The sequence below is a fragment of the Nannospalax galili genome, unplaced genomic scaffold (genome assembly GCF_000622305.1).
Source record: "Nannospalax galili isolate Female #2095 unplaced genomic scaffold, S.galili_v1.0 scaffold156, whole genome shotgun sequence".
Taxonomy (NCBI): domain Eukaryota; kingdom Metazoa; phylum Chordata; class Mammalia; order Rodentia; family Spalacidae; genus Nannospalax; species Nannospalax galili.
Window position 1 is genome coordinate 325,488 of NW_008337625.1, and position 26,420 is coordinate 351,907.

Below are 26,420 nucleotides of genomic sequence, written 5' to 3' on the forward strand. Positions count from 1 at the left end.
AAAGAGCTAGGTGTGGTGGTGCCTTTAGTCTCAGCACTAGGGAGGCAGAGGGAAGCTGATTTGTGAGTTTGAGGCCAGCCTGTTCTAAATGGAGTTCCAGGCCAGCTGGGGCTATAGGGAGATCCTGTCTCAAAAGACCATAATAATAATAATATAAAAGAAAAAGATACACAAGAAAAATGATACAAGATATGTCCAGCACCCACATGACAACTCACAACTGTCAGGAACTCCAATCTCTTCTAGCGACTGTGGACACATTGTGCACACATGAAGCACTTACATCACTTTTCATTACCACAATGATATTTAAGGAAAAGCTGGAGAGGAAGCAGAAAGGAGAGCTGCTTGAGCACATACCACAGTGCTTCCGTTGTTCATGTTGTGAATGTCCCTGTGAGGATGGGCACAGAAGTCCAAACAGGCAGTGACCCCAGAGAAAGGACGGCCTTCTTTCATACCAAGGCGACATTCTCGGGCAACATGTTCATATTCCACCTTAAAAAAAAAAAGATATGAAGGCAAAACTTACTTACAAAGAGCATTGTATATGTCTGTGTGGGCCTGAGGAGGCCAGAAGAGGGCATTGGACGTCCTGGAGCTAGTGTTCCAGATGACAGAGCCATCTAGATTAACTTAACAGTTGTCTTAAAAATAGTCTGTGTGTGTGTGTGTGTGTGTGTGTGTGTGTGTAGTGTAGTGTATGTGGAGGTCAAGAAGCATGTTCCTGAGTAAGTTTCTCTGCCCATCATGTGGGTTCTGGGAATCAAACACATGGTGCCAGGCTTGCAGATGTCCCTTTAGCTACTCAGGTACCTTGTTAACCAGACAGGATCCATTTTTTTATTATTTTGATTATGTCTGTGTGTGCCTGGCATGTGCACATGCATGCAGACTCCTCAAAGGCCAAAAGAGGTTATCAGATCAACTGGAGTTGTGTGTGTGTGTGTGTGTGTGTGTGTGTGTGTGTCCTGCCCAACAAGGGCTCTGTAAATACAACTTGGTTCATTTGAAAGTACATCAAGTGCTCTTTTCTGGGAAGGCATTGTTTGACAAAATATAAACTTGGAGAAACCATGCAGTAAAACTTCCTGTATTCAGTAGAAACAAGGACCAATAAGAATTCATTAAGGGCAGGTGAAATGGCTGTGATTAAAGGTGCTTCCTGTCAAATGTGATTAGAAACTCAGGACTTTAATTCCATCACTCCAGGAGGCACAGGCAGGTAGATCTCTGTGAGTTCAAGGCCAGCCTGGTCTACATAGTGCAGTCCAGGCCACCTGGGGCTACAGGGAGACTCTGTCTCAAAAAGAGCCCCACCCCAAGAAAAAAACCAAAAAAATATGTTTGACTGTATTGCCTGTATGTGTATCAGTGCACCATGTTGTACAGTACCCATGAAGTAAGAAGAGGTCATATTCCCTGGAACTGGAGTTCTGGATGGTTGTTACCTGCCATGTAGGTGCTCGGAATCTAACCCATGTCCTCTGAAAAGTCAGTGCTCTTAACCACTGGTAGTCATCTTTCCAGCAGGTATAAGAATATACACACTGGGCATGGTGGCCAGAAGAAGGTGTTGGAGTCCCTGGAATTGGAGTTATGAGAACAATTTTAGCTGTCACGTCCAGGCTGGTCTCCCAGTTATTTCTGTTCCCCATAATATTATGTTAGGCAGTGGCAGAAACCCAATCAGGGGCTGTGAACATACTAGCCAAGCATTCTAAATCAAACATGGAGGCAAAAGCACGTGGAACTCAAGTACCTTATGGGATTAAAGGGAGTTCCAGGCCAATTGGAAAACATGAGACTATCTGAAAAAAAAAAAAAGACCCACTAGCTCACTTTGAAAGATATATCCAGTGAGGAAGCATACTTATTGAAGATGAGTGGGGACTGGAGAGATGACTCAGTGGCTAAGAATGCTTGCTGTGCAATCATGAGGATGGGATCCTAGCACTCACATTAAGCCTGGCACCCAGCATAACCAATGGGGTAGAGGGAGGAGGGCTCTGACTTCAGGTTTGAATGGAACATATTAATGTGGACGTTAAGGTTCCAAAACATACCTGATTTTGGTAAGCAACTGGAGCAAACTGCTTATAAATTGGTGCTAATTCTGTAGCCAAACTCTGTAAATTCTCTTCAAGTTTTTTTTCCTATAGGAAAAGATAATCCACATGGCATATAAAGTGAGTTTCAGGTATGAAAGTGCATTACAAATAGTAAGATGGTGGCTGGTGCACAATGTATACTCACCAAGATACATTGGATATCATAGATGCAGAACATGCTACTAGAAACTGAAATATAAATTGTACTAATCTATATGGTATGAAATATATGCTTCATCACTATACATGATGCTCAGAATAAGAGGCATAGGTGTGTTTGCAATAGCCTTACACACTGAACCAGCTTCCTGCTAGCAATGTGAGACAATATGGAATTCAGGGCATGAGATAGGTAAGTTCCTGCCTGCCCTAAGCATACCTGTGATTGATCCTAGCACTTGACCCTGAAGTAAATAAAATACCCAAAAGAAATAACTTAAATTCCAGAAGAAGTAGAAACTGGGGAATGTAGCTCTAGGGTAGAATGCTTACTTAACAAGTGCAAAATAGATTGCAGGTGCACATCTTTAATCCCAGCACTAAGAAGCCAGAGACCTGGTCTACATAGAGGTCTAGGCCCTAGATGGCTGCTGGGAACAAACTGTGGATGCTCTGTAAGAACAGGCACCAAATCATAAAAAACAAATGCTGGTAGAAACTTTGCTAAGAACCTCTAATAACCTGAAGAAAATTTAGAAGGTTCAGTGCAGAATTATTTTTCCCCAGTATAGTGATTGAAAATTTTCCCTGTCAATTCAATACATGATATTGTGATCTCCTCTATTATGCACAATCCAGTATCATAAATCAGAGTGTTTATGCAAACATTAAAGGAGCACTGACATCAGGTTACAGTGTGTTGAGAATGGCACTGTGTCCAGTTTGCTGGTATTTGGTGTCTTTTAGTGAGGTTCTATAACCCCACTACTTATCTCACGTTCAACTGCCTTAACTAAAGTGTTGTTCATGTGTTTTCTCAAATATAGAAGTGTGCTGATAATATTTATAGTGATGTTTTCCAAAATGTTCAAAATGATTTATTGGTTAGCAATTGAGTCAGAATAGTAGCTGAAATCTAGCATTTTCCCAGGATCTACTCGTAGCCCCAGCTGGACTGAAACTCACCATGTAAATCAGGCTGGCTTGGAACTCAGAGATCCACCTGTCTCTGCCTTCCCAAATGCTGGGACTACAGGCGTTCACCACCATGCCCAGCACATTTTCCCTGTTTTTAAGTATTTGGTGATCCTGTCTCAGGTGAGATTACCTCACCCAAAAATTAGTTGTACTATATCAGGCTAAGTACTTTGTTTTGAAAATACATTAATCTGTGAATTACAATTTTGGAAAACATCAATTTTTGGCTAATTTATAAATCCTCTTTACCCAAAGAAAAAAATTTCTATCCAGCCACAGAACCTCCCAATGCTTCCCCACTCCCAATTGGTAAGAATAAGGACTTAGACTTTCAAACTTAATAATAAATTTCACTAATTTCTTTGCTCACCACCGCCTTGTGCTCCGGAAAGATTCGTTCTGGTTTCACGGTTCTTCCATCTAGAACACGTCCTCTAGTAATTCTTTCATAGTAGGTCTGTGGGTAGTAAACTTTCTGAGTCTTTGAAATGTTGGCAAATGGGTTTGTTCTACTCTGATGGGGTAATAAAATTCTATTTTCTTTTAACAATGGTTGGGGAGCAGAAGGAGAGGATCAAAGGACAATTGAAATAGTACACTTACATGTGAGGGAGAGCTTGGGTCAATTCTGAATCTTCTGGGGCTTGGGCTTCGTCCAAATTTGCAGCCATTGAAATACATGCTCCAGGAACAGCCAAAGGAGAAAGAAGCTCCACATGTCTGTGGGTCAATGCCTTGACATGTACAGGTACGACTGGAAGAGGAAATCGAAAGGTTGTCAGGCAGAATATTTCCAGAGTCATACAACTTTATAGATGACAATCTATAAAGTGGGTAAGGAATAGCATTTTACTTTTTGTATTGCATTCACTGTCTAGCTCAGGGTGGCCTCACAACACCTCTGCCTCTGAATGCATTCTTGATGAATATTCATAGAATGTCTGGCCAAAGTCAGTCATGGTAGCCTTTAATCCCAACAGGCTGATCTCTGTTGATTTCCACCCCAGTCTAGTCATTATAATGAATTCCAGGCCAGCTAGGGTTCAAACAAACAACCTATTAAAATATAATGGATTTCCAGATACCTGAGGTGGAAAAATAAAATGCATATATTTAAGATCCTGGATTTTTATCGTTAACTTTTAAAATTAATTTAATTAATTTATTCATTCTTTTTTTTTTTTTTTTTTTTTTTTTTTTCGGTCTCCCTGTAGCCCTAGCCGTCCTGGAACTCACTATGTAGACCAGACCAGGCTGGCCTCTGTTGGGATTAAAGGCGTGAGCCACCAAGCCCAGCTCATTCAGGTATTTTATGTGTATGACTGTTTTGCCTGCATGTGTGTAGGTGTACTCCAGTAATGAAAGTATAGGCTTTGGATCCCTGGGACCCGGAGTCATAGATGGTTGTTAGCCATATGTGTGTGCTGGGAATCGAACCTGGGTCCTCTGCAAGGTTACCAGAGCTCTTGATCTCTGAGCCACCTCTCCAGGTTTGATATCCATTCTTTTAATGGTCCTAATTCAAATAAGATCTTGTACTTATGAAATGACAAAAAATAAATCACAGGGTCAGGGATGCTGCTCACTACCGAGTAATGGTGGTGCTTGTAAAGGAAAAAAAAAAAAAAAATCAATTGATTTATTTATTTCCTTTGGTGCTGATTGAAACAGAGCTAGGTAAGCACCATGCCACTTATATACACACCATGTATCCTAGTGAGGTAGAGGTCAGCACAGGTTATGTTACAGCTACTGCAAAATCAAATACCGACCCCACAGAAAAATCCAATCATTAAAAACAAAAAAAATCCCAACAGCAAAATCGGAAAAGCAAAGCAAAAACGTTAATCCTAGCACTTGAGAGGCTTAAGGTAGGACTATAAATCCCTATCAGTTACACACTGAAGAAAAACAGAAAGGAGGAAAGATTACTTAAGAAAATTAACGTGAGTGCAAAAAGTTTATCATTTCAAATAGCCTATGAACCCCTAAGCATTAATGTGAATAGGAAGAAAAACAAGATGGAAGTGACATCCAAGGAGTTAAAACATTAAATTGCACAAGGAAATTGAACTTGCAAAACAAAAAACTAATCTATATGTGTCAGGGGGGAAAAATATCAACATCTTTTTATATAGCATGTATCTTTTATAATGATATTCATAGTGGAGTCTGAACGGTGTGGTATACTACTCAGGAGACTGAGGCAGGGGAAAGTGTGAGCCCATCCTGGGCTATATGCACTGACTCCCACCAAAATGGGATCAAATAACTTCAGGTTTCTTATAAGGGTGAACTTGGTATCTACTATAAAGGTTAATAAATCAAAACCTGACTTGAATGAGCCCACAAATAGCCATTTCACTTCGAAAAGTTCATTGCTATGAAAGACAAGCAAAATGAAACATTTTGAATAGATTACATTATATTTCATTAAATAGAAATTTGTTGTTATTAATTGAGAGATAAGAATAAAATTTGCATATAGTTCTCAACTGAAATTTTAGAAAAGAAATGGAGCTGGCCTTTATCTCAGCAGAGATTAAAGCAGAGGCAGATAGATCTCTGAGATCAAGGCCAACGTGGTCTACATAGTGAGTTCCAGGCCAGCTGGGGCTACAAGGAGACCCTGTCTCAAAAAAACGATCAAAGAGAAAAAAGAAGAGATCTGGAATTAATTAAAGTCTTGAGGAAAAAAATGCCACACAGCACTCAGGAGGCTGAGACAGGAGTTCAGGGCCATTCCTGGATACAGGGTACGTGAAAACATCCCTAATTAAAGTTCCAGGGAACCTGACTCCCTCCTCTGACCCGGGTGCACTTACATACACGCAGGCCATAAGTACACACATACACAAAAACACAAAAATTAAAACAAAAACTACTAAGCAAAATTACACAAACACTATTTCCCTATAAAATGAATATAAATTCCCATTTAAGCATTCATTGGTTGGCCTCAAATTCCTGATAAAAGGCTATTTCTATTGGGGGGATCAGAATATCATAGGGTCTTCACTATAGCTACACAGCAAATGTATTACTGCTTAGTATGAGCAAGACACTAGATCAATCACCAGGTAAGCATGGTGGTACAGCCCTTTTCAACTGAGCACTTGGGAGGCATGGGATGGTCAGCATGGGCTACATAGTGAGACCCTGTCTCAAAAAAGGAAAAAACAAATAACATCAAGAAGCATCTCATTGTGTTGTTTGTTTTAGCTGCACATTACTTAAAGTCCTCCAAGTCCTGTTCATTAACAGCTTATAATATATAACAGAGATTGGAATTTCAAAGCAATACAAAACAGAATTGATTACTTTTCATTGAGGGCACATCTTCGGTCTGTTGGATGACCATTGTAGGCCTTTAAACTGTCAGTAAGCTCCGTGTACAATCGGTCAGCCATAGGGAGTGGGATCCCATCCCACAGCATGATGAGCACCACTATGCAAGCAGCCTGACAGTGGTGGCCTGGGCGCTCCCGGACCAAGCAAGCAACTTTTTCTTCCTCACTGCCTCTTCTTATAACCTGTAAAAGCAGAATGCATTCATCTATGCAATATGCATCCTATGTGTGTGTATTTTTTTTTTTTTTGAGGCAGGGTCTCTGAATATAACCCAGGTTTGACCTTAGACTCATTGTAAAGTAGAGGATGACCTAGAAAACTCTGGATGCACCTTCCATCACTCAAGTCCTGGGATCACGTGGGCATGAATTCATGCCCACCTTGAGAAGAGACTCCTTCAGAGAACACAAAAGCCTGCCTGAACAAACACGTTTCTTTCTCTTTCCTTCCTCCCTCTCCCTCCTACTTCCCTTCAGGATCTTCCTATATAACCCCATCTGGCCTACATAATGCTATATAAAACTGTCCACTATACCCTGTTGGTTATTTTTAAATTTTGTTCTAAGGGCTGGAGAGATGGCTCAGCGGTTAAGAATACTGATTGTTCTTGCAGAAGACCTGGGTTTGAGTCCCAGCATGCACATGGCAGCTAACAACTGTCCGTAACTCCAGTTCCAGGGGATCAGATAGCCTCTTCTGTACTCTGTGGGCATTGCACGACTCGGTGCACTTACCTACATGCAGGCAATATACGCATACACATAAAATAATAAATATATTTAAGAAAATTTTGTTCTATGGGGGCTGGAGAGATGGCTCAGAGGTTAGGAACTCTTGCTGCTCTTGCAGAGGACCCAAATGGCCAGTTTGTAACTCCAGTTCCAGGGATCCAATGACCTCCATGGGCATGACATAGGTGCAGTTATATACATGCAGGCAACACATTCATACACATAAAATTTAAAGAAAATATTTTTAAAATTTGTTCTATCCTTATTCTTTAAAACAAGTGAGGGGCTGGAGAGATGGCTCAGCAGTTAAGGGCACTGGCTGCTCTTGCAGAGGATTGGGGTTTGATTCCCAGAAACTCCAGTTTCAGGGGATCTGATGCCCTCTTCTGACTTCTGCAGGCATTGCACACACAGATGCACCTATACATTTATACACATGCAGGCAATACACTCATATACCTGCATAAAAATAATAAAATGTATTTAAAAATACAAGTGAGCAGTGGGGCGTGGTGGTGCATGCCTGTAGTCCCAGCACTTGGGAGGCACAGGCAGGCAGATCTCTGTGAGTTCTAGGCCAGCCTGGTCTACATAGTGAGTTCCAGGACAGCTGGGGCTACAGGAAGACCCTGCTTCAAAAAGACAAAAAAAAAAAAAGATAATAATTTGCATGCCTAAGTTTAACTATGTGCATCTGTGTAGGAGTATGAGCACATAAGGGCAGATGCCTTACTAAATTCCTCAGCTCTTGGTATTGTCACCCATTCTGAGCTCAGAGGACTCAACTGAACTGACTGTATCCCACATCAGAATGTGGGGACTAAAGCTTGGGTCACAATGTCCTGGAAGTGCTTTAAATTTATGACATTGGGAAAATTTCCTAATTTTCTTCAAGATAAAACAGAAATTGAGCAATAGAAGATCAAGAAATACAAAGAGTAATCAGATTCATGGAATAGCTATTTCCATAAACATGAGTGGAGGACAGAGGACACCTTTCAAGAGTTGGGGCTCTCTTTTAGATCTCACAACATAGCAACAAGTTCCTGTATCAATGAGCCATCTTACTATGGTCCAAGCAACTTGGGCAGGTGACATCTGACATATATAGGGAGATCCAGGCTGGACAGTGCTACATAATGAACAATGAAAATACACACACACACACACACACTTTAAAACAAAAAAGTGCAAGAGGGGAAAGTGAGGTGTTAGCACGTATTGCTTTTTTTTTCTTTTTGGTCTTTTTTTGAAACAGGGTCTCCTTGTAGCCCCAGCTGGCCTGGAACTCACTATGTATACCAGACTGTCCTTGGCCAAGTGTGGTGGTGCATGCCTTTAATCTCACACTGAGTAGGCAGGAAAACCTGACTCAAAAAATAAATAGGCCCAGTGTGGTGCCTCAGGCCTTTAATCCCAGCACTGGAGAGGTTAAGAAAGGTGGATCTCTGTGAGGTTCTAGGCCTGCTAGAAAGGTGGATCTCTGTGAGTTCCAGGCAAGCTGGGGCTACAGGGAGACTCTGTTTCAAAAGACCAAAAATAAATATATAAAATATGTAAAGCATTGTAGTACAGTGAGCACCTGAACCATTGGGAGGTAGGAGAAGGAGTTTAGGAACACCATCAGCTACACAGACACAACCCAGTTTAGGCTGAGATCCTGCCTCAATGTCTTTGAAGAATACATTTTTAAGTGTCACTAGGACTCTCCATCTTTGCTCACTGCCCTCACCCCACCTTCAGGGCTAGGATTATAGGTGGACACAGTAAGCTCATTGGTCAGATGTCTTCCTATGCAGCCCAGGCAGATCTTTACTAAAGGGCTCAAGTGACTAATCCATTCTTCCTCCCCTGGAACTGAATTAATGGACATTTACAGGCAGCCAGTTGGGTGAGGTGAACTGAACCTGGCTCCTCAATGAGAACAGCCAGTGTTCTTAACTTCTGAACCATCTCTGAAGCCCATTCTCCCCTACTTTTACTTTTTCATTACTTCAGAGGCATGGTCTTGCTACATAGACCTGTTCAACCCAGAATTCAGGGCCCTCTATGTTGGTCTGCTGAATTCTGGCACTACCTTGTACAGCCTTTTCTTTTTAGCATTCCATAGATATTCACATTAGTAAGATCTGATTTGCATGTCATAAAGACAATACTGAGTCCCATAAACATTTTTGACTCTTGACACTAAACCCCATTAGCACACTCCCTGGCCAGAGTGGCTGGAGGTGGGGCTCAGTAAAGCACACTCACCCTCCATACACAGTACCCTGAGGTCCAGCTCCAGCAATAAAGAATTGACTATTAAACCAATTTCCTTGGAGGAGAGGGACCTCCCCTCAATGACATAGCATTTGTTTGACAAATAGATAGATAATCCTCAGTCTGAAATAGTCTGTGAATGCTAAGTGCTAACTTTATGTAGAATCCTAATGTGTTCTTTGAGTCTTGCTCATTCATTTGCAGTAATATTCTCGGTGGCTGTGAATTGAATCCAGGTCCTTTGCAAGAGCAACCAGCCATCTCTCTGGCCACCTATAGATCTATTTCATATTTCCTTTGTGTACATGTTATTATAATTCCTAGACAACCTTTAGGGGGGTGTTGGGTGGGGTGATACAAGACAATGTCTCACTTTCTACTCCTGGCTGGCCTAGAACTCTCATTCATATTTAATGGAAAGACTATTATTCTTCTCCTAAATGTATTTTGGCATCCTTATTGAAAAGTAAGTGTCAGTGTAAGGGTTTAACAACTCTTCTGGTGCATTGAGTAAACACACTGTCTTGATTATTTTATAGTTCATCTTGAAACTGCACAGTTTGAGTCCATCAGCATTGCCCTGTTTTTTTCAAAATTTCATAATACAAAGTTGGAGGACTGAAGAGATGAGTCAGTGGTTAAAAAAAAAGTCTACCTCCAAGACTGATACCTTTGACAAATGGGACCCTCAGGTTGCCCTTTGACTTAAACATACAAGATGAAAAAAAATACTGTGGCCAGGTGTGGAAGCTCAAAGCCTTTCAACTCAGCAGTTGAGATGAAGAAACAAACAGATCAGTGAGTTTTAGGCAAGCCTGGTGTACTTGTGGCCAGACAGGGCCTCATCAAACATCCTCTCTCTCAAAAAAACTCCCCAATAACAACAAAATAGAGCTGTAGAAATGCCTGGCTTTGGCTGGAAAGGTGACTCATAAAACAAAAAATTTAAAAGGCCTGGTTCTGGGGACTGGAGAGTTGGCTCAGCAATTAAGAGCATTGACTGCTCTTGTAGAAGACCCAGGTTCTATTCCCAGCACCCACATGGCAGCTAACAACCACCCAGGACTCCAGTTTCAGGAGATCTGACACCCTCTTCTGATCTCTGTGGGTATTACATGACAGGGAGTACTTACATGCAGGCAATACACTCCTACACACTAAAAAAAATGGCATGGGGCTGGAGAGATGGCTCAGACACAGAGACAGTTAAAGGGGAAGGGGGGGGCTATATGAAAAAAAATCTATTTTTTTCTTTCAATGTTAAGGATCATACCCTGAGCTTCATATAATGTAGGTCCAAGTTCTCAGTGAATTATAGCCATATCATGTACATGTCAGAATTGAAAACACAAGCTCTCCTCTCCTCACTTGCTCCAATTCCTCAGTCTGGTTGTAATGGGGACCAAAAGCAGATGAATAAAAGTTAGCACATAACCCCTACAACTGTACAGTTTGGGGCTGTTGACATACCTTAATCAGTACAAGCATTGGGACCCATACCCCACTGGGTAAAATGCCAGTAGTTAGAGTATTCACCCCGACTGACAGGCTATGTGTAGAAAGGAATTCTATAGTGAGTGTTACTGTCTCAAAGTGATGGACTCTGCACCAAAGGTAAATGGCCAGTAATTCACTATGTAGACCAGGTCAGCCTTGCTCTCACAGAGATCTGCCTCCCTTAGCTGGGCAATTTTTAACATATATGTAAAAAAGAGAAATGTATTCCATTGTGTGTAAGAATATTTTGGGAAACTTAAAGAAGGGGCTGATTGACATCTGACTCCTGTTTAACAGGAACTCTCATACTCAGGCTTTCATAATTTGTCTGTTTGCTAAATATTTTTCGCTGATTCATAGTAAGGCTATTAGGAAGATAACACAGACAAACTTTGTTTCCATGGTGATATGCAAGGAGGTGCCTTTTTGGACAAAGATATAATGAGCACCAAGGTACAGCTGAAGGATAAGGCATAAAATGTGCAGAACCATGTCTCAAAAGAGCAAAATAGCCAGGAGTGGTGGCGCACGCCTTTAATCCCAGCACTTGGGAGGCAGAGGCAGGTGGATCTCTGTGAGTTCAAGGCCAGCCTGGTCTACATAGTGAGTTCCAGGACAGCTGGGACTACAGGGAGACCCTGCCTCAAAAAGACCCCCCAAAAAAAAAGAACAAAATAGAAGAGTCTTGAAGACAGGCATACAGGCACGTGTACACATACATACATACACAACTCAAAAAATTATGGGCAAGCCTAAGCAAGATAATTCAATGACTGTGGTTTATACTCTCACCCTAATCTCAGCCATACTAAAAATTAAAATTAGCAAAGGAAAACACCCTCAGGACTGGACAGATGGGTAAAAACGCTTGTTTTATCTCGTAAAAACTGATGTGGCCTTACATACTTGCTACCACAGAGCAGCAGAATTGAGGTAACGGAGCATCTGTGAAGCGTGCTGACAACCAGCTAAGCTCCAGGATGATTACTGAACCCTATCTGTTGTAAAAAGGTCAGATGCCTTGCTTTCCACATACATGTACACAGGTAGGTGCTCCTGCACCTCTATGTGCATCACAAACACAAACAACACACTGACACTCACATGCATACATATCTACCAAACATGGTAGGTACTCCATCACAAAACCCAAGCGATAAAGAGTAAAATCTCTGACAAAGACTACTAATAATGTGAAATGCAAAGGACCACTGCAGGGAAACCTGACAAAACTAGAAAACAGTCTCAGAAATCTACAAAAAGGGAAACATGCCTTCAATTCCAGCACCTGGAAGGCAGGGCGGCAGGCAGTTCTCTGTGAGATCATGGCCAGCCTGTTCTACATAATGAGTTCCAGGCCACCGGTGGTTACAGCCAAAAAAATCTAACCAACCAACCAAACATGCAAAAGGGGAAGCAATAAACCAGCTCTCATCCTTACACAGCGAGTGCTCTTACCCACTCTGACAGACAGCCAAACCCCTGGCTCATTTCTCTCTATTCCTTCTATTTAACCTGTACCTCAAATTGAAATTTCAGTTAGGCACCTTTTCAGCAGACCCCTGGCCTGAATACTTTAAATTTATTTGTATAACGTGTTATGGGTATGTGTCTGTGTATATGTGCAATGCCCACAAACATTGGACATTCCCTGGAACTGGAGCTGGGTACGGTTGCTAGCTGCTGTGTGGGTGCTAGGTCCTCTCTAAGAGCAGCTGCTGCTGAACCCCTTGAAGATTTTTTAGCTATAAAAAAATTATTTAGTCAATAGTACAGAAAGAGTATTTTTTCTATTAATCATACACATGTAATAAAAACAGATCAAAAATTAAATTTACTTATGTGTGTGGGAGCACTCTTCCCCTGAACATTCAGTTGTATTTCATTTGGCTTGCCTGAGTCTCAGTCTCTCTCTCTCCTACACAGGATTAAGAGGAGGGCATACTTATCTACATACACTCAGCTATACTCATCTCTATTTAGAAGTCCTACTCATCTTAATGGGAAACTGACAGAAGCAACCACCAAGGGGTTAAATTGGAAAGTGTGTTGGACTTCTAGGTTTAAGAAAAATTTCTTTATACAGGGAGGGAGAATATAAATCTACTGCTCTACACTGCATCACCATATGGCTAAGACCCACAGTGGAAATGGATTGGAATAGTAAACATGCAGCATCTATTCCAAAGCAGCCATGGGATCAAAACTAGTGTTTAAACAACATTCTGAAGGAAAACCAAAATGCAAAACCCAGGTAAGGACACCCTGTATATCCCTATATAACAACTAGAATAAATCCACTTTCAAAATATAGTAAGTGCAAAGTAAATAAAAACTACAAGCACACAGTACTTACCCACTTAGCCAGTGGACAACCCTCTGAACTTTTGCCTTCTTTCCCCGTATACACTATCTTTTCTATCCTTACAGCCTTGCCTTTTTGGCCGTACCTAAGTATAAAAGTGGAGAAATCACACTAATTACAATCTACACTTAAAACCTTGGGTTTTCAAATATAAAAGGAAGTTAAACATGACATTGGTTGGAAAATGGAATAGTTATCATTTACACTGTTTTGCAGAATACTTTATGTTTTTCAGTTCTGTTGCCTGAACAAGCCAAGGATGGTAGTGAGCTATTTCCACCACTGTACAGTGAGAAAAGTGACAAGTTAGGCTTGTCCTAGAGTCTCACCAGCTTCTATAAGGAGGGACTTGGGAAGACAAGCCTCTTATTGGGCCCTAATAGCCCACTCACAGTCAGAAAGTCTTCATGCAACCTCCTGTTCATTCCCAGGGATCTATTCTATGCATTGAGTAGGGCCCACAGTGAAGAATGGTCTTAACAGGGAAGAGCATCTCCTCACCTAGTCTCCATGAGTTCCCTGACAGCAGCAACACTTGGTCCTGCCCCAAGATGTGTATAATATGGGCCTTTGTCTTTTTGTGTACCTCGATCTGTAGAAGGAATAAGATTATTAGACCCAGTTTTGCAAAATAGCACAAGGGCAAGGAGGAGCTATTTATGTGATTTTCTGCTCAATTTCTGGATGAGTTATTTTTTTCTTGGTCAGTCAAGAACATAGGACCTGAATTAAACTTGCTAAACTCCTAATCTCTTCCTAGCCCTGGGGAGGAGACACAGGACTGACTTTAAGTGTCAAATTTACGTTCTTATCTTGTACCTCTTCTGATATTATTAAGACAGGGTCTCAGACATGCCTCAACTCACTCTGTCGTCAAGGATGACAGTGTACTCCCGGTTCGCCTGCCTGCCTCTGCCTACCAAGTGCTGGGATGATGAGTGTGTGCAACCAAACCTGGCATCACCTGCTTTGCAATTTTCTGGAATACTTGCAGTACAAGTTAAATATTATCAAACAGTAAAAGATCTGTAAATCTCAGCCTCAAAATCCTAGTAAAAAGTTATCCTAGCAACTTTCATTGACAAAAATTTACACTTACCATTATGTAATTATTATTATACAATTATTATAATTATTATTGTTCAATGATTTTTTATAATGATCTGATAAATTAAGGGTAAACTATATAATAAAAAATAGACATTAAAACATTATGATCATTTAAAAGGAATGTCATCGTGTAGAGGTTCACATCTATAATCTAGTCCAGCCTGTACTTCATAGGAAGCTTGAAGCCAGCCTCAACTACAGAAGACCCTATATCCCTATATACCACTAGCTGTTCAGCAAGCAGTCCTCACTTAGTCACCAGAAATTGCAATTTTCTGGGAGGAGGAAGAAGGGGAAAAAGCAGGGTCTCACCATGCAGCCCTATCTGTCCCCTCTAAGATCGACCTGCCTCTGCCTCCAGAGTGCTGAGACTAAAGGCATGTGCCACCACACCTGGCCTAACAAGATTTCTTCTTCAGAGAAACAAAGTCATGCTGTGTACCCCAAACTGGTCTCAACTCCACATCACCATGCCCAGTTTTGTTCTCCTGCAATCACCTGGACCTGAAGTTGCTGATGATTTTCTGCATTTCTGGCCATAGTACATCTTCTCCAAAAAGTCATTGTTTTAGCATGGTGCAGGAACTCACAGATGTACGTTTCCCTGGCATATAAGGCCCTACGTTTAATCGATAGTAGCATAAAAAGCAAGCAAGAAAATGGTAGGCAATATAGTGATCATTATGGATGGACATCAAATAAAATGCAGAGTAACTACTGTGGAGTATATTTACACATATGTTTTAGTAGAACTGGGGATTGGATCTATAGCCTTATACCACTGAGGCACAACATCCCAAGCCCTTCCATGGCTTCTTAAGCAAGACACACCAATCTAGAGCAGGTGTGATTTTATCCATAGACTCAGGCAATAACATCAGCAGGTATTTTGTTTGACTGCAGGAATGTGCACATAATATGGCTACCAAATAGGAGGGGCCAGCCATGTTTTGAAATCAGGCAAGGCACAGGACACTCTAACATAACAATACTAATTAGGATGAGCACAGGTCCAGAAATGGTCACTGTACCAGGAAAGAAAGCAAGACCCTCAGCTATGATGTTACTCGGGTGACTTAGTTTTTTGTTGCTCTTTTTTTTTTGGTCTTTTTGAGACAGGGTCTCCCTGTAGCCCCAGCTGTCCTGGAACTCACTATGTAGACCAGGCTGGCCTTGAACTCAGAGATCCGCCTGCCTCTGCCTCCCAAGTGCTGCTGTCTTTTAAACATATGGAAACCTCACATATAATGATTAAAAGACATGTGACAGTACATATAGATCAGTTCTGAATTAACTTTCAATAACAGGATGCTTAGGAAATCTAGATTATCCCAGAAATGTAGTTACATTTTTTAACTGGGCACCTTCTTTCCATTTGTAAAAATATTCTAATATATAATATTATATTAATAAATATTAAAACTTTGAAGCAACTGAGGGTAGACATTACAAAGACAAGGCTGTGTGGATGCTCCACCCCTGCCTTATACCATACATTTAGTCACCCACCCTGAACCCAGGAGAGGTTAGTCTGTACAATATAACGTGACCTCAGGAAAAACAGCAAGTACTCTTAATGGCTGAGCCATCTCTCTAGCTCCTTATTTTGTATTTAAAAAAAAAAAAACAATTTTTTTTTAAGCTGGGCATGGTGGTGCACACCTTTGATCCCCGTAGAGGCAAGGCGGATCTCTGTGAGTTCAAGGCCAGTCTGGTCAACATAGTGAGTCCAGGCCAGAGGGGGCTACAGGGAGACCCTGTCTCAAAAGAAGACAAAATAAATAAATAAATAAATTTTTTATGTGATGAATGTTTTGCCTGCATGTGAATGTACCTCTGTGCACAATGCCATAGAGACCAGAAGAGGGCATAGGATGTCCTAGAACTGGAATTGGATAATCGTTGGCTGCCATGTAGTTTCTGTGACCCAAACCCAGGTCCTTTGAAGAAGAGCCACTGCTCTTAACTGCTGAGCTATCTCTCCAGCACCTAAACCAGGTTTTAAGCAATGCCAAGCATCAAACCCAGGGCTTTACCCTATAGCAGGACCTATATCTCCATCTACCTTGCTATGACTTAACAAGGTACTAAAAACACACCTACTTAAGCAGCCTAGCAAGCTGTGTCATTTTCCTATATTAGCACCATGTTAATCAGTCGAGTTCCTTGAATCCTTACATGAAATATGAACAAAGTTCAGAACTCAAATTTCATATTTCTAATACTGAGCAAATATCTCAAAAAGGATGCCTAAAAATCTTTTACATGAGCAGCTGAAAAATTTTTATTCAGAAAAAAATGAAAACCACACACCCAGCCAGACGTTGTGGCACAGCCCCTTAATCCCAGCACTTAAGAGGCAGCTGGATCTCTGAGGACATAGGTAGGCTACACAGTGAAACCCTGTTATACCCCTGCTAAAAATTGCAATGCCTGGTGATTGACAGAGGGAGCACTCTGCCTTCTCTGCCTGCCAACTTCAGGCAGACTGAGCAGAGTTCCTGGGCCCCAGCTGCAGCGCTGTGCTACAGTGGGTGGAAGGTCTACACAGACAGCCATTGGCAGCCGGGCCCTGTCAGGATATCGTGGGCCAAGGAAAAACCTTTACTATGATTCCACCTGCTGAGGCTGGTGTCCTGGTTGGAAAGGACCAGTCACTATGTAAACCAGGCTGGCCTGCCATATCTTCCAAATGTATTCATTAAAGGTGTGCATCACTATGTCCAGCCAGTCTTTTATTTTAATATTTAATTTATTTTTAATTTTGTGTTTTGTTTTCCTGCCAGGTGAGTGCAATCGCCAGAAGAGGGCAACAGGATTTACAGGTGGTTGTTTTCCAAAAAATGTGGGTGCTGGGATCTTGGAGTTATCCCTCCAGACCTGTTTTTTTTTTTTTTGTTTTAAGTATAAAGCCCAAGTTGGCCTTTAAAAAAAAAAAAAAAAAAAATCAAGGCACTCTTTCTGCCTGAGTCTGCCAAGTGCTAGAACATTGATGCCAGCATACACCATTCTAAATAAGAAATCAGTATTTGGAAAATAAAAAATTATGTATGCAATTTATTAATATTTTGCTTTGTGCACATGTACAGGTCAGAGGACTACTTTGCAGGGGGTTTATTCTCTCCACTGTGGATTTGAAAGATGGAACTCAGAGCAAAAGACTTCAGCACATGCCCACTGTTGGCCCAACAAATTCTTAAAAGTAACCAAGGTTACCGAATATCTTTTAAATAAGTGAACACATGCACATGTGTAGGTCAGAGGACAACCTTAGAGTTGGTTCTCTACTTCCGCCACCTGGGTCCAGGGGATTGAGCTCAGGTCATCAGGCTTGGCAGCAAGGGCCTTTAACCACAGAGCCATTTCACTACTCTAGATGATGGATATCCTCTTAAATATACTGTAATACATATTTTACATTATCTGTAAGCATGTCCCATACATACAGGTTGAAGTTATTTTGAATATAGGAAAAAATATAATGAAATATTGAAGTAATTCATTCTTAGGCTATGGAAATAAACTACTTCAGACACTTGGCTGTCAGAAGTCAACATATTTTCCTTTTGAAAATGTTTACCCATTTACCCAATTCATAAATTGAAATCTCCATTTTTTGAGCAGTATGAATGAAGATCAAACAGAAAAATAGAAAGGGCACAAAAATTACACACACAAAAAAGGTGGATCCAAAGTTTCTGTGGGCATGACATCCAGCACAAACACAGGCTTACCAAGGCAGTTGCAAGGCGGAATGTCTGTCTCCTTCACTGCAGCCACCAGTCTTTTTGCAGGCTTAGTAAAGTACTTCATGGCGTGATCATTAAAATCTTTCTGTGCTCTGTCCCTGTCGCTTTCTCTTTTACGTTTGGCAGAAACCACTGTAATTCCATTGGAACGCATTACATTGAGTTTCTTGAGTACTGATGCTGGGTCAGGCAAGGGGGTCGCAGAAGAGGTACCAGGTAACAATGGCAGTATCCCTTGAGCATCCTGCTGAAACTGTGTTTGGTCAGCACCTACCATCACGTTAGCACACTGGTTAGAAGGACAGCAGGGCTGGGATAAAGGATGAGTTTTCTTACTGGCATTCACTGTGGACTGTTCCTGAGAATGTTCTGCTTGTTCTGTAAACACTGGCCCGCTGGATTCTGTTTTGACTTGCCATGTTGGGAGAGAATCCGAAGGTTCAACCTTTAACAACTGAGGTTTTCTCTTGAATGTTATCTGACTGAGTGGAGGAAATAATTTTTTGTGTTGGAAGCTTGTACTACTTTGAGCCACTGGTTTCAATGGTTGGTCAAAAGGAGGTCTTTTTCTGAACAAAACAGTAAAATCATGTGGAACAAATTGACCAAATCTTTGAAATTTGGATGCTATCCAAATGTCATGCAACTTACTATATTCCTGTGAGAGCTGCTCTTGCATCCTCAGGTCATTTTCTTGACTGCTGAGGGGTGAGGATTTCTTGGTACGTCGATCTTTGTGTGGAGTGGATCTTGTCTTTTTACGGGTCTTTGGCTTGGCTACTGGTGTGTGTTTATGTACACTTGAAGATGGTTTTTGTTGTGCTACACCTTTCTCCTGACTAAGTTTTTCCTCTATATTCTTTGAAACAAGGTTTGCTGGTGTTTTCTGAACATTCCCAACATCTGGTTTTAAATTATTACATTTAATTATGGATGCAAGTTGGGTTAACTGCGCTGCAACATCTTCTTCAATTTTACTGTAGGATGCATCCTGGCATGATAGATCATCCTGGGAATTCAAATTTTTACTGCTGTCCAGTACTTGGTTGCAGTATTCCAAATTATCACTTCTTTGGATCAGTTGATGTGAATTCTGAGAACAACTATCAAGGTAGGAGATACCTTCAGCAACGCTTTCTTTGCTATCCCCTTTAGATGAATTCGATTTTGGTATTCCAAGAGAGACTGGCTTTCTCAGTTTTGAATGTTCGTGTGGCTTCGTAGGTGCTGCGTTAATAGCTGTGTTGACCTGTGACTTCAACACAGTGTTCTGGCCATTGAACACGACAGTGTTGTTTGAAATTTGATTTTTTTCCAAAGACAGAGAGTAAGTCTGTGTCTCTCCTTGTAACTTTGGTTCCTGCAGGTCTTTTCTCACAGAACAAAGGATAGCTTTGCAACTGTTGAGCAAACTAGCTGTTCTCTGATCTGTGTCTTCTTCATCCTTTTCTGACTTAGCGGGTGAGGAATTCTCTGATGGGGCTGCTGAGAGTTGAGTAAGGGCTTCTATGGCTACTACCTGCTCCAGGGTGAGTCTCCTGTCTTTCATTAGGGATAGAAGACTTGGTTGAACTGGAGATCCATCTTTTGGTGCTCTACTGGGGACCTTCTCAGGGTTTTTTGGTTGACTGTCTTCATGGTGTGGACTAGGATGGCTGTGCACGGTAGCAGAGAATTCAGATTTGCAGTTCGCCCCCGATTTCTGAAAAGGGCCATTGTCACCACTCTTCTTGTTGTGACCAAAGGCCCCTTCGGTGGCACCAGTGCTTGTGGCTTCCTTGCAGTGTGAAGGGCCTTTCAGGAAATTAAAGGAATGGTTTCCCAGCACCTTGCTAAATTCTTCAAGATTCAGTTTGTTGAGTGGCACATTTGTGTCAATTGGTAAACAATGTGCATTTTTTATGCCATTTCTCACAGTCTGTGCAAAGGGGGAAGGTGTGGTTGGTTCCTTGTCATGTTCAGAGGGCTGTGAATTTTCAGCTTCTTTTACATTTGCATGGAGGTCTGCCTTGACCTGATCCGCTAAGTGTGTCTTCTTGTTTGGCACCCACTTTTCCACCTCGATGCCTGTCATACTTTCATTTTTTGTTACATTTTCAAGGGGACATGTGTTTGAATTCAATCTTTGTTCTTCTTCCCCATAACCGCAGCTACGGTATTCCATGGAATCTGACTTGGGGCCATTTACTGGTTTGTTGTTAAAGTCTCTCTGTAAAGTAAGCACAGAAATTACTCATTATATTATCTCTTGAAATATCTAAATGAGAAAGGGTCTCCCTGTAGCCCCAGCTGGCCTAGAACCAAAACTGGCCTCTGCCCTAGTGCTCGGATTAAGGGCATGGTGGTGCACTCAGTCCTGCCTACCTCAACACCACCATGCCTCAGCAGCTTATTTTTCATAATGTATATATAAATGTATGTATAAAATCTAGCTTGAACATGTGGCAATCCTCCTGCCTCAGGATCAGTGTTACTATTACAGGTATGTATAGTCATGCTCAGATGGAATTTCACAATTCAACAGCACATAAATGAGGCTGTAGAAATTATTGGTAGTGCTCTTCCATGGCACCTAGGAGACAAAACTGAAAAAATTAGAGGACGGTGGCACATGTCTTTCTTCACAGCACGTGGGAATTCAAGGACAGTCTGGTGTACTAGTGAGTTTTAGTCCAAACAGGTTATACAATAAAACCCTGTCTTCAAACAATCATCAAAAATAAAAAGATGAAATATAGGAATTTGTAAAAATAGAAATGAAATCATAATCCAATCACTACAGCTGGGATGTAGCTGAGTTGGAGGTGCTTGCCTAGTATACCCTGGGTTCCATCACCAGGGTAGCATAAACAGGGTATGACAGACTGGTAATCGCTAACACTGAGGGGGCGTAGAGACAATGTCATCTTTTAGAAGTGTGAGCTACATGAGACCTAATCTGGTTCATCATCATCATTATCCAAAAGAAAAAAAAGAAAAGAAACTGTTTTGGTCTACATGCTGGGTTAACATGTTAACCATGGAGCCCTCTTATCAGTTTTTACTTTCAAAAAGTCTCTCTCTAGGTTGTACAGGGTAGACTTAGCTGTGTAGCTCCCAGGATTTCAGACCTATGCCATTACGCCTGCCTGTTTGAATGTTCCCAAATTACTTTAACGTATTGTCACTAGTATACTTATCTAGCATGTGTAGTAATGAGTTCAACACTAGGTGCATTACACATGTAACCATATTCCAAGTGTGAATTCTTGTTACCCAATCCATAGGCAATAACCATTTAATGCTCATTTTTATATGACTGGCTTCTATTTGCTGAAAATTAAGGTATTCCTGTAGCCCCAGCTGGCCTTGAGATCTACTTGCCTCTGCCTCAAGGTATGTGCCACCAGCTATTTTTAGCTTTGGATATAAACCCACCTGCTGAGCTACATCCCAAGTCCAAGGTTAATAATCTTTAATACACCGAGATTCATAAGTTAGCACACTAAACTCAAGAATGTTCAACAACTAAGGGCCTGTGCGATGTCTCAGTGTGTTATGGGCTTGCAACATAAGATTGTTGACCTCTGTTCCATTCCTTGATCCATGTAGTTATCCTCTGACCTCTGTAAGTATATGGAGGCACAGTAACCTTCCACTGTGCAATGCACGGCAGCCATTCTCTGCAGAGATTTATTAACTGGACACAATATTATCATCCCTTTTCATTTTAATCACAGAGTAGTAGGAGGAGCTGTCCAGACAAGCTGTCCTCTGACCTCTGCACATACACATTAGCATATGTACACAAATACATAAACGATGGGAGGGCAGATGCAGGTAGATCTCTTCCAAATTGAGGTCCACCAGGTCTACATGGTGAATTAAGGCCTGCTAGAGCTGTGGGGAGAGCCTGTCTCAAAAAGGTCCAGAAATAAATAAATCAGCTCTCTATGACAAATCAAAATGTAGAATGCTCTTAATTCCAGCATTCAGGACACAAAGGCAGTGAGATCAAGGTCAGCCTGGTCTTGATGGTGATTTATGGGCCAGCTGGTGCTACATGGAAACAAATAATGAGCCAGGCTTATCTGGCCAGTGGTCCAACTGCAAAACTCCCAGCACTGTTCGTTCATCCTTGAGTGCTTGTTTCAAACACAAGTTTGTCGGTGAAACCCAGGGTCCTATGTATGTTATGTAAGCACTGGACCACATATACAACCCTTCATATTTTTTAAAATGTAGGTTTGAGCCGGATGTGGTGGCATATGAGCCTAGAATCCCAGCGCTTGGGAGGCAGAGGCAGGCCTGTGCGTGAGGCCAGCCAGGTCTACAAAGTGAGTTAGAGACTAGCTGGGGCTACAGGGAGACCCTGTCTCAAAAAGACAAAAAAAAAAAAAAAAAGAGTGTGGGTTTGTGGGGCTGGAGAGCTGGAGGGATGGCTTAGCGGTGAAGAACATTAGCTGTTCTTGCAGAAGACCTGGGTTCAAATTCCAGAACCCACTTGGTAGCTAACAACAGAGGATCCAACAGCCTTTCCTGACCTCTGTAGGCATTACAGAACATGGGTTCACTCACACACATGTAGGCAATACACACATTCACATAAAATAATAAAAATACTTTTTAAAAAAGAATGTGGGTTTGTGGAGCTTGAGGGATTATGGCTCAGCAGTTAAGAGCACTGACTGTTCTTGCACAAGACCTGGGTTCCATTCCCAGTATCTAGCTGGTGGCTAACAACTGTTCAGATGCCCTATTCTGAGCTCCAGAGGCATTGCATGACATGGGTACACTAACAGACATGCAGGCATTACACTCACACATAAAATTTAGAAAAATGATAAATACTTTTAAAAACCAATCTAGGTTTGTGTGAACTAATGCCATTGTGAAGTTAGGCCACCCAACATGGAGATTCATCAAAACAGAGAAAAAGAAAAACAAAACTTAGTTAAGGGCAGGTTATAACTTAGGTCACATTGTGATAGAGGGCAGGGTCCTGATTTTGTTGATTCAAACATGGTCTCATTATGTAACCCAGACTGGACTCAAAACCCAGAGCTCCTGCCCTCCTGGATGCTGGGATTAAAGAGTTGTGGCAGCATACCAGACTACCCATTCAATGTTTTCCAGGCCGAAGTGTGTCTCCTCATGTTATGCAATACCTGCAAACCTTGAAGACCATTTTCCATTAAGATATAGTTTAAATTTTCCTCAAGATTTCATGAGTTTTGTCTTGTTTTCCACTAGAGTTCCCTTCCCTTCCACACTCTTTGGTCTCTTTCAAGTCATTCCCCTCTGGAATTCTCCCCTAGGGTTAAAAGACCTTGAAATTCCATCCTGAAGGTCAGAAAACTGCTAAACTCATATTCCTACAAAGTACCTTGGAAGGTTCAGCTTTTCCACATTGCCCCTACAGTCCTAGTTTCCAACCAGTTTTAAGATGAGCTCTACAAAACAGCATTTACTCAGCATCAGCAATTGATTGGTGATAATATGCAACTTTCCTAACAGAAATACCTGAGTTTTCTGAAGCTATACATCTTTCCCTCCAGGCTCCTGCCCTCAAGCTATATGAGAAGCTCAAGTCCTGGAGCACTTAGCCTAGGTCCAATCTAAGTGCGCCTTTAATAAATTCTACAATCCCACAATATGAAAATTCTATTCCCATCACTACATTGCAACTGCCCAAGATTCATCAATGTCTTAAATCTTTTTAATTTAATGGACATTTAGCATTATCTCTTCTAAAGGATTACACATTCCTATAAGAGCTTTCTTTCAATACACAACCTATGACCCTTGTTTGCTTCTTGACACACAAATGTTTCCCTAGACCATCATTCGACTACCAACTGAATGTCTCTTTATCAGAAAGCTATAATTGAACGACATGTGGGACCCGTAATTCTAGCACTAGGAAGGAGAGAGAAAGATTGAGTTTAAAGCCAGCATGGGCAATGTGGCATTGAGGCACTTCCCTGTAGCACTTGCAGGGAGGTGCAAGATAGAGGACAAAGGAGGAGGTGGGTATTAGGTGGAAGTAGCAGCCTAATACCCACCTAATAACATGCAAGCCTTCTCAGAATTCTACCATGTGCAGAACACAATACAAGGACTGGAACTGCTAAGTAATCAAGGAGCCCACTATGTTTATGTTCATGGCCCTATTTTCCAAAGAGGGGCAGAACTGAGCGTTCAGATCTCAGAGTGGTAGTAACACGTCCTACCACAAGGGAGATTGAGGCAGGAGACATCCTAGGAGTTCAAGCCTTCCTTGCTCTACTGAATAAGATCTTGTCTCAAATTAAAAACAAACACAAACATAAAACAACAGAACATGGTAGCACATGAGTGTAATCAGCACTTAGGAGCCGAAGTTAGGAGGGCAACTGGCCAATTCCAACCCAGCCTAGCCAATATAGCCAAACTGTCTCAAAATTCAAAACAAAGACCTCATGGAGCTGGCCAGATGGGTCAGAAGGTTAAGGTACTTGCAGCCAAGTCTGATGACCTGTGTTCAACCCAGCACCCACATGCTAGAACAGTTATATTCTCCTCATCCTCCACATCTGCACATGCATACACCAACACAAATGTAGATATACATAAATAAATGAAAAGTAAAATATAGTGGGTTTCAAGGCAGATCTCTGTTAGATCTATGCCAGCCTGTTCTACACAATGAGTTCCAGACCAGCTGGGGCTATAAGGAGACCCTGTCTCAAAAAAAAAACATAAATAGGGGCTGGAGAGATGGCACAGCGGTTAAGAACACCGGTTATTCTTGCAGAAGACCCGAGTTCGAATCCCGGCACCCACAAGGCAGCTAACAACTGTCTGTAACTCCAGTCCCAGGGGATCCGACAGCCTCTTCTCACCTCAGCAGGCATTGCAGGACATGGGTGCACATACCTACATGCAGGCAATACACACATACACATAAGATAAAAATAATAAAATTTTAAAAAACACCCATAAATTTTAAAAAGTGGGGCTGGAGAGATGGTTCAGTGGTTTAAGAACACTGATTGCTCTTGCAGAGGACCGGGGTTAGATTCCCAGCACCCACGTGGCAGCTACTAACCGTTCTTAACTCTCCAGCCCTCTTCTGACCTCCGAGGCATTACATGACAGGGGTGAACTCATTTACATGCTGGCAATACACATAAAAATAATAAATAAAATATTTTTTAAATATTTAAAAAGTAGCTCGGCTTCCCTGGGCCTGCATGACCCGCAGGCCTCTCTCCAGGTTAAGTGGACCGCGCCCTTCGCGCCTCGACTCACCCAGCCTCATTTACGCTCCCATCTCCCCCACTCTGTCTTTTCTCCTAGCCTGGGACCTGTCACATTCTTTGTCTTGGCACCCCAGACACTGGGGGAACCAGCACTGCTTCGGCCTTTACATCCAGACCAACCCAGTTCCTTCTGGGGTCCCCAGGCCCTCACCTCCCTCTGCTTCCCTGGTCTGTACAATCCGCCAAACTTTCTCGAGGGAGCCCTCAGGGGCCTGGTCCCATCCTCACCTCCCTCTGCTTCCCTAGGCTGCACAACCAGCCAACCTCTTTTCTGGACGCCAGGGCTGACCTTTCCTCTTCCTGACCCTTTACATCCAGACCAACCCAGTTCCTCAGTGCAGTCCCCAGGAGCCCTTGGGGCCTCTTCCTGCCCCCATCTCCCTTTACATCTCTGGGTGGCACAGCCACCAGCTACCCTAGACCAGCATCATTCCTGGGCCCTGCTCCCAGGCCAGTCCAACCCCCAAATGAGGCCAAAATCTTCCCTGGAGGGATCCAGACCTTAGGAGAAAGCCTGAGAGTATCTGATCCTCATCTGACTTGGACCTCTGTGGGAACTCCTGAAGACAAAAGCAATCTGGCCACTCCAGTATAAAATCAAAAGAGAACCGGAAGCTTAGAGGAACCAGCTTTTCATGCCCAAAAAGTAAACCACAAAGACACATGAAGTTTACAAAAAGAAGCAGACCTAAACTTGAAGGCTTGAGTCTCACACAAGAATTAGAAACTACAAAAGAAATTCACATGTCAAAATTACAGACAAAAAATAATAACATGAAAAACCAAAATGACATATCCCCCCCAAATACCAATAGTCCTCTACA

The 26,420-nt window shown here is 41.9% G+C and overlaps 1 protein-coding gene across 1 annotated transcript in view; it reads right to left on the reverse strand.

The window, feature by feature from the left end:
* Tet1 (tet methylcytosine dioxygenase 1) overlaps positions 1–26,420 on the reverse strand; it is a 78,614-nt gene that overhangs the window by 7,718 nt on the left and 44,476 nt on the right. Inside the window, exons 3-9 of the mRNA XM_029563358.1 lie at positions 18,299–20,522; positions 13,956–14,046; positions 13,446–13,539; positions 6,570–6,781; positions 3,852–4,002; positions 2,067–2,156; positions 361–498 (exon numbers count right to left, since the gene is read on the reverse strand). Of these exons, the coding sequence (XP_029419218.1) occupies positions 361–498; positions 2,067–2,156; positions 3,852–4,002; positions 6,570–6,781; positions 13,446–13,539; positions 13,956–14,046; positions 18,299–20,522 (3,000 nt within the window). The remainder of the gene's footprint in view (positions 1–360; positions 499–2,066; positions 2,157–3,851; positions 4,003–6,569; positions 6,782–13,445; positions 13,540–13,955; positions 14,047–18,298; positions 20,523–26,420) is intronic.